The sequence below is a fragment of the Athene cunicularia genome (genome assembly GCF_003259725.1).
Source record: "Athene cunicularia isolate RWA chromosome 18 unlocalized genomic scaffold, athCun1 chr18_part1, whole genome shotgun sequence".
Taxonomy (NCBI): Eukaryota; Metazoa; Chordata; class Aves; order Strigiformes; family Strigidae; genus Athene; species Athene cunicularia.
Genome location: NW_020799123.1, coordinates 5,821,031 through 5,829,885, shown reverse-complemented (window position 1 = coordinate 5,829,885; position 8,855 = coordinate 5,821,031). Strand labels below are relative to the sequence as shown.

At 45.6% G+C, this 8,855-nt stretch overlaps 1 protein-coding gene across 2 annotated transcripts; it reads right to left on the bottom strand.

Moving 5' to 3' along the window:
- Positions 1-478: 478 nt before the first annotated feature.
- Positions 479-8,695, bottom strand: WBP2 (WW domain binding protein 2). 2 transcript variants are annotated; one of them, XM_026861102.1, is made up of 8 exons: positions 8,551-8,695; positions 6,657-6,765; positions 5,969-6,104; positions 4,304-4,396; positions 3,872-3,988; positions 3,523-3,645; positions 2,317-2,393; positions 479-2,102 (listed from the first exon to the last, which is right to left on the bottom strand). In XM_026861102.1, the coding sequence occupies exons 1-8, from the start codon at positions 8,607-8,609 to the stop codon at positions 2,049-2,051; spliced, it is 768 nt and encodes a 255-aa protein (XP_026716903.1). In that variant the 5' UTR covers positions 8,610-8,695; the 3' UTR covers positions 479-2,048. The 2 variants fall into 2 exon arrangements, with proteins under 2 accessions (XP_026716903.1, XP_026716904.1); XM_026861103.1 differs by having other exon boundaries at positions 8,546-8,676.
- Positions 8,696-8,855: the final 160 nt, after the last annotated feature.

Sequence of the window (8,855 nt, the reverse complement as noted above, 5' to 3'; positions counted from 1 at the left end):
TTCTGCTTGACACGTCAGCTCAAACCGGAGGGACTTGCCTGATCTCAGCAGCCCCAGGATCAGACCCCATGGGGAACGTCCCCCCTCCTGCCCTGACACCCCTCAGTGTGCTGGGAGGAAGGGTCTGGCACTGCCGGCCACCACCACTCAGGGGGCTCAGACCTCCCTCAGCAGAACTACCCAGGCACCTCTGCACACACACGCAGGATAAGTTTATAGATTGCTTCTAATTAGAGACATAGAGGCAACAACTATGCTGCATCCCTCAACTACTTCTTGCAGCTTTTACACGGATTTTAATGTCTTATTTTCATCCAGCAAAGTCAGGCGAGAGAAATCAATCAACTAATATCACCAGTGAGGAGCCAGCAACAAAATCCAAGTTACTTTGCTGTTTAATTCTCCCTCTCTCCATCCAATGCTACCAAGTCACCAAGTTTGCCCACTCACACACATGGAAATGCACAAACACTTTAACTTTTGAGCTGAATTCTCTTTACTTCACAGTCTTGGCAAAACAAATCTGCATTCAAAAGTCATTTCACATTAATATATTAATCAAACATTTTCAAAATAAATATTTTTTTTTAAAATAACCATTTCTTTACATCACTGCAGTAGCAATTCTAGAAAAGTCAGTGCACAGACAGTAGCAATTTGATTAATCAGCTAGACTCAAACAAAAAGAAAACAAGAGGTGGACCTTTTTTCTCTCCAAGCAGGTTGCATGCAGCAAGTCTCAGCAGTTTCCTAGCACATGATCTTTCTTCACACTTGCTGGGACAGATTTTCTCTCACAGCTGTCAGAAGTCAGTGAAGTCTGATTTGCGCAAAGCTTTGTACAATGCAAAGTTCTACAACCTGGATTCTGATCAGTCCTGCAGAAGTTCTGCATACTGGAGTCGTTGCTAGTGAGATCGATGAATCAATGCTACGGAAAGGAAATGCCTGAACCCTCAGTTCAAGGAGCTCATGTTCAAATTACTGGGAATTAAATTCACAGCTGATCCAGTAACACTAACAGCATTAAACAACATTCAAATGAGCAGCTCAGTTGTACCCAACAGCTTATTCCAACAGTTTGCATATTCTCTCAAGTGCTTCCAGGGCAGAAGTAAAGCAACTACTTTCTCCCCATTAGCTATTAATTCACCAGTTAAATCACAGCAATAAGATGCTTCACTGGCCGAAAAGTGTAACTTGTGTTACAGCAAAGAAAAAAGTGCATTATGAAGAGAATATTGAGGATTTAACAATCTCAAGCCCACATATTTAACTGGAAAAAAGACAACAGAAAATTAGTGTTCCCATATGATAACAAGTTAGATGCTACTAATCAACCCTGTAAAGAGTAGTATGTTTTCTTAAGAGGGGAAGCTCATCAGCATCATCATACACAGTGCACAGCAGGAAAATTTGGAGGGCTACCAGACTGCTATGATTGTCAGGAATGACAGCTAAAAAACCCAAGAAAGTTTAACAGGTATCTGAAAAATGTAACAGATATCTATTTCCTTTGAGATCCCAGAGGTTCCTTTGAAGCCCTTTCTCAGTAGCAGAGAAAAAAGCTGGAAGCAATACTCTGGGTTGAGAGGAACACTCAGACATCCCTGTGTCCAGAGATGCTCTTGGCTGCACACTAAGGTAAATTCAAGACACCCCCCACCCCACCAAGAGCCTTGTTTCCACGTCATGAGCAGTTAATCATCAGTTTGAAGCAGCTGCTTATTCTAAGAGGTATAAATTAAGTATCAAAAGAAAAAGATATAAGGGAAACAATCACAGGTGAAGAGAACCTCCAGTTCTAGCGATGCCATGCACAGGGAGAAGGGAATACTGCGGTAGGACAGTAAACCCTCAGAGGTCTACGAGGTAACCCAGGCTGCCGAAATCTCTCCCCTTGCTCTGCACGTATCTACCATCAGAGTCCAAGACAGCTCTGTGCCCTGGGGGAAGGCTCTACTCCTCAGCACTATGGACCATGCCCCAAGATTCTGCCAAAATGGGAAGTAAGAAAGCAATGAGTTGTGGGGAAGTGCCATGTTAGTTTATTGGTTTTTCTTGTCCTCTGGTGGGAAGTATGGAGGAGGGGGTGGTTGGTCCTGAAATAAAGACCAAAAAAGAACATCAATCCATGGCTAAAAAAAACCCCAAACCCCACAAAACAAACCACCAAAATCAAGCCAGACAAATTTTCACAGAATCATCTAGGTTGGAAAAAACCTTGAAGATCATCTAGTCCAACCATTTGCTGTGCCACTGAGAAAAAGAACTGCTAAACACACACTTGGGCTCACACTGCAAACAGGAACCTACCGTGGGCATATAGACATTATGTGGGTTGACCGGGCTGTAGTAAGCACTGGCAGCAGCTTCGGCAGCCTTTGCTTCAGCTGTCATAGAAAGAGAAGTTACAGATTTGGTAACACACAGAGAACTTTTACAATCAAAAGCTTCACATATTCCTGGCCATCGAATGTTACTAGCAGAGCACGATTTGACCAACACTTGAGTTGCAGAATAGCTACAACACAACTGAGCATTATCTCTTCCAGTTGCCACAGAACTGTGAAGTCCCAAGTGAAACAGACCAAGATTTGGTTTGGAAGTGTCACCTGGGACTTGCCTGTTGGCCAACAAATGAATGCTAACAGCTGTTCTGCCCAAATACAGGCAACACTCCTTAAAAAAGCAGTCAACAAACCATCCCTCTTGGGAGTGAAAACACAAGACAAAACAAAAATCAGCACAAGTTTACAGCAGCTCAGGAGATTCATACTATAAACATGGTAATTTATTAAGATAATCCAGATCGTCTATTTCTGCAGAACACAAAAAACTTATACAACCATTTGGATCAGTGCCACTTTCCAAATAACAGTTTAAAGATGACTGGTTGCTTATTCAAACCAAAGAGAGAAGTTAAATCGTTATCCAAATATCCTTAACTGTGAGAGATCTATGGCTGTGTCTAACCACAAAAGCCCTTCTCCCCCCCTCCCCACCCCCCTGCAAACCTTTCAAGACCATGTTCAAAAATCATTTAAATAAATCCCAAATCATTAAAAATGAGACTGATATTTCCACACTCATCTCCACATTGTTTAAGCAAAAGCAATCGGGTTAGAGTGAAATGGAGGAAGGGGGAGCAAATATCACCAAAGCCACATTTGCTAACTAAAATGGACAAGAAACACATTGCACCATCAATTTCTCCTTATTCTCTATCAGAGCAAGATCATCATGACAGGAGAATCACAAACTGTATTCTTTTTGTCACAACAATAAATCCAGCTGCAAAATATCTGCTAATGGTATCTACCCTGGATGCCCTCCAGACTGAGCTGGATATACAAGGCTGGAGACTAGAGGAGCTCCCTAATTCCTCCCCTAAACAATGTTAACTTCTAGGTAGAGCTTCTAAATTGACTCTAAGTTCCCCAGTAGATAACAGACAAGAAACAACGTCTGTTTCATGGGTAACAAAACCAATAAGCTAATTAACCTGAACAGGGTTCTCACCTGCAGGAGTGGTGGGCAGGTCTGGACCGCTGACGGGGGGTTCCATGGGCCCAGGGTAGGGCGGGGGTGGGAGCTGCATGTAACCCATGTCTCCATCCACCACAGGAGGGCCAGGATAAAACTCTGTCAGGAGAGGAAATAACAAAGCAAAAGACTTCACTCCTTTGGGTGGGTCACAGCATACAGCCAAAACAAGCCAAAGGCAAATATAACGAACCTCAGAAATAAAAGCTGCACAAGGCATCAGATCCAATCTACAAGACTACATAAAATGTGTGTTTCTTTCCCTTTTTACCTACTTTAACTCTTGATAATGAGAATAAGGCCCATCCTCAATTCCCAGACTTACCAGGAGGTGGAGGGGGGTATGGATAGCCCCCATTAGCTGCAGCTGGTGCGAAAGCATAGGATCCATTTGGCATATAGGAATAGCCGTAAGCTCCGTTGGGTATTTCACCTCTGGAGACTGGAAAAGTAAAGATAAGTTGACCTCATCAAAACATCAAGCCTGCATCAAATGCAGGCAAAGAACTCCAACACACTTATCTGTCCTTATCTGAAATCAAACACCTCCATCCTAATAAATCTGCTGTTCATTGGATGTGAAAAAAAATATCATTTAAAGCAAACAAGTTCCAAATACAGCCTGAAACTCGCTGTTTCTTGAAACCTGAAACTTGAATCCAACCTGTTGCAACCTAAAACCACCCTTGCTGCAAGATGAAGGCAAGGCCTCCTGAAACGACAGAACTGTCTGGCAGACCTTGCCAGACTCCCATACCTTGCGATGCCACCTGCAGCATACGCTGCCCAAACTCGATAGCACCCCCAGCTGAAAAGGTCATCCTGAATGTGGCAGATCCTTCCCAACCGCCTGCAGGGAAGAAAGACAGAATTCAGAAGCGAGGAGAAGCCATTCCAATGCTATTTAGTTTCCCTGCTTTATCTACAGATGCCCTGTATATAATTCTTTAAAGAGCTTATCCCAGAAATCCAAGGGAAAAAAAACCCATGCTGATAAAGTGGCAAAATTCCCCTATTATCAGAAAAATTCATATTGGGGTATTTTCAGGTCAAGAGACACCTGAGGAAGAAACATCAGTAAGGGAGACCTTCAAAAGCTTTCTGAAGTTGTGCCTGCTACCACACCAGCTGCCAACAGACCAAGCTATCAGAAGCACTGGATTTGCTCTAGCTTTGTGTAAGATTAGTGCAGAAGACAGGGATTTTGTTAATCCTGTTTGCTAAAAAGCCTCTGCAACTACACCTAACTGTCAGCTATAAATTAGTTTGGGAGTTCGAGTGCCCAATGAAGCAAAGAGCTTAATAAAAAACATGGTCCACATAAATTCATTAGAAGATATTTCAAGTCAGGATAATAATAAAAAAATTAGTGACATCTCATATTACAGACTAAAAAAAGAAAGCAGGCAAAGCCCAGAGTCCCAACAATGCATCAAAGCAGAAGCCGTGTCAGTGCTTAAACAGGGACATGTAGATTAAAGAGTCTTTTGAGTTAAACCAGACTCTCAAGGCTGTTAAAGAAACATCCTTTTTAGAAGAGGTGGCCTCTGGGGGAAAATTCACAAAGATTTAGCTAAAGCCATTTGCCTTTCACAGAGTTTAGAGTTTGTCACTACTGCTCGGGCTTCCTCTCAAACTGGATGGTCCCACTTTGCTCCCGTACAGAAGCTACAGTGCCAATTTCAGGATTACAGACTGAACCCTCCTAAGCACTGCACTGTGATTTCAGTGCCACAACTACTAGACTAAATCAAGTTGAGAATTAAAGAGCTTACTGAACTATGTGCCTTTGGTAAAAAGGGGAAGCATAAAACGGTGATTAAAAAATTATTCTTGAAAATGTCTATCACAACCTTCTCATTAAACATATATGAAACTGGCCCTTGAAGATTCCTTAATTTCAAGACAGACCAAGACTTCTCTTCCAAGGGTCATTTTTACCACTAAGATGCACTAGACCAACAGCATGCTTTTCCTTGAATTGCACAAGAAATGGATAATAGGGAACAGCACTCTGGAGATCTGCACCTGGAAACCCAAACAGATCCAGAAAGGATCGTGAGTCTTTGGCACAGGAGCAGCTGGATGCAGAATTAACAGCCAGCCCCAACTGACCAAAGCAAAAGGACATGGTCACTCCTGCTGACTCTGCTCTGATGTTTATGCGGTGAGATCACCTGGGTGGCTGAACTTCGTATCCTGCACGGAGGGCAGGAGTGAGATTAGTTGCAGAACAGATCTGCTCATTGTAACTGTACACGGAGCAGATAAGGGGAATATTTTTAGCTGCTGGTTTCAAAGAAACAAACACATTTTAGCAGTACTAAAAACCCCATTTGGTCAGTATCTAGTTTCAGTTACACTTTGCTCTGAATCGTGTAGTTGTACCAAGATACAGAACATAGATCTGTACTATACATACCTCCTGCCTCCGCTTTCACTGTACCCTTGATATAATTTGCTCCAAAGACAGGCTGCTTAATCTCACAATCTTTCAACAAATAAAAGGGCATCATGAAAGACTGCATAGCATCCTTTCCCTTCGATATAAAGATAACCTGGAAAAAAAAATAACATTACAAAGTATTTAAAACAAAGAGGAAACACAGCCCTGATTTATTATCTGAAGAGACTCTTCAATGGACTGAAACTCCCTCCCACATCTGAAGCTCCTCGTCAGCTCTGCAAGCCAAAAGCTACACAGAACAGCCACAAGGGTAAACGGAAGTCTCAAGGCAATAAAGCCTTCCAGGAAGACTACCCTTGGTCAGATAATACTCCTCCCAGCTTCTAGAGAACTTGCTACTCCACACAGCTATGATTTAGTAGCTGTGCTGTTGCATTCAGCATTTCCAGACCATTGCTGATTTCCAATCTTCAAGACGCCTGATGGACTAAACAGCTGTCTGCATAAGAACTAATCAGATTTATTATCTTCTGACAAATAGATAGGATATGCAACGAATTCATAATGCTCTCCAGAGGGAAAGGATGAGCCATACTTCAAGGGGTAGTAGATTATCCGGACTTTCATGCATGGAGAACATTTAAATACAGAATTGCAAAGAGCCTTTATCTCCTTCCACAAGATAAAGCCTTTGACTACTTACTCGGTAGGGAGTCAAGAAAACACTCCCTTTCTTGGTCCCTTTGAAGGCATCTGGCATAGGTTCAATATCACTGAAAGTAATTTCTATGTGATCATAGGTCATCAAAATGCTGCAAACAAGATGAGGGGAGACATGATGTTACAGGGTAACAGCTCAAGGCAGAACTGCAATATGCATATGTTTACTGACCTACCAAAACTGCCTTTAACCTCAGGCCAGTGCTTGGCAGACAAAATCAGTCTGGCTTGCTTTTTCTTTTTTTTTTTGGCAGTAGCAGCTTAAGTAGTACTGGCTGCTTGTTCTCAGCCTTGTGTTCCCTCCTTGGTGTGCTGGTGTAGCTACCGCTGTCTGCAGAGCCAGGCAGTTAATCTAGTCAGCTGAACTGATCAAGATATCAAGACATATATTTATTTATTTATTAAAGTTGCATCGCATTTCCAGATCAGTTCCCCATTTTGGTTCACCACAAGTAACACAACAGAGGAAGGACTGCTTAAGCAGGAACTGCTCAGGCTGGCTTACACAACACGGCTGTTGAAGGTCTAACCACAGCTTAAGTATCTCTGTCACAAAAATGTGATCAAGAGGAACCCCCCTTTCTTGCCATTAGACTTCATTAACCCGCGTTGTGTGCACTGCCTCCTTAATTCTCAATTAGAAATCGACCTCAATAAAACCAGTGCCATACCCTTGTACGGATTGAGCAGGTAACTTGTATTAACACAACAGCATCCACATTAGGGACGCTAATCCCTAAATCTGAAAAAAATCTCTACTACCTTTATCTTTGGCAGCTTACATGCTACCATCCTCAGTCACTCGCCTTTCCCTTCTGCTAGGAAGTACTTGACCCTCCAGCAAAAGCTCTAGAAGGGCACAAGGGCCACCAGCTCTGCTCCGTGTGCGGTGTATCAGCTCAATCAACCATCACAAGCAGCCTGGGCTCCTGTGTGAGAGGTAATCCCTGACCTGAGGCAGGCTGGCAACTGGGAACAGCAACACAAGCTGTTGTGACTTGTTTCAGCAAACGCAAATTTAAGTCCCAGAGTTGATCTTACTAAATTCTTCTGAGAAAGGTCACATCCCAAATGGAAGTCAGGTGCAGAATTCCTATACCAATGTTTCACTGGCCTCATGGAAAGAAGCCCTGAAGAATGAACTACTCCCTTTGTCCCAGAAGCAGGCAAGTGCCATGTCAGAAACGAAGAATGCTGGCAGGCACAGAGGGTGAGAACAGCCCATTGCCATGCAGACAGAGGCAGCTCTGTGGAGGCTTTCTGTTTCCATGGTTATATTCCAGCACCTTTTTTCAACACTGCTGCTCCTTCCCGAGCACACGGAGAGATGAGCACGAAGGGAAAACAGCAAACCAAATCGGGCGGACGGCCTAGCGCTTGCCCAGCGGGCAGTTCTTGAACAGAGACACACTGCAGGTGCAGCATCCCAGCTCTCCCGCAGCACCGGGTAGCGACAGAGGGGCGAGGCTTGGGTCCAGGCCCGAATCACCTGGCTGGGGACTGAGCTCTGCCAGCCCTCACTGAGCACTCAGGGAAGAGGCTGGGGACAGCGGTAAGAGCCGGCAGCAGGCGGGGGGGGCCGCCAGCCTGCAGAGGGGAGCGGCCCAGCAGAGCTCCCCTCGGGAAAGCCCAGGGGCAGGGGAATAGGCACAAGCCCTACCCCGCAGGGAAAAGAGGGGAGGACGCGCCCAGCCACGGCGGCACGGAGAGGGTTAACCCACCCCCCCTTCCCCTCGGAACCACGTGAGCCACGGCACCCCTCGCCTCTCCCCACACAACCGCTGCCCCTGAGGGGGGAGGAAGGCGGCGGGGAGGCAGCTCCTCGCTATCCCCCAGCGACTGCGGCCGGAGGAGGGGAGAAGGGGATGGCACCTCACTTCTCGCTGTTGTTAACGATGACGCCGCCGCCCTCCGAGTGGTTCCTGTTCAGCGCCATGGCCGCGGCCGCCGCCACCTCCTCTGCCCCCTCCTCCTCCTCCTCCTCCTCACAGCGCCGAGGCCACCCTGCGCCTGCGCGGGACACGGCTCTGACGTCACGGCGGGAGCGAGGCATTATGGGAGCGGGGAGGGTGGGTGGGTGTGCGCGATGCATGATGGGAGTTGTAGTCCCCGGAGCCGGCCGCCATGACACCCCCTGCCCGTCTCCGCGGCAGGAGGGGGCGTTGTCATGGCGACCGGCGGG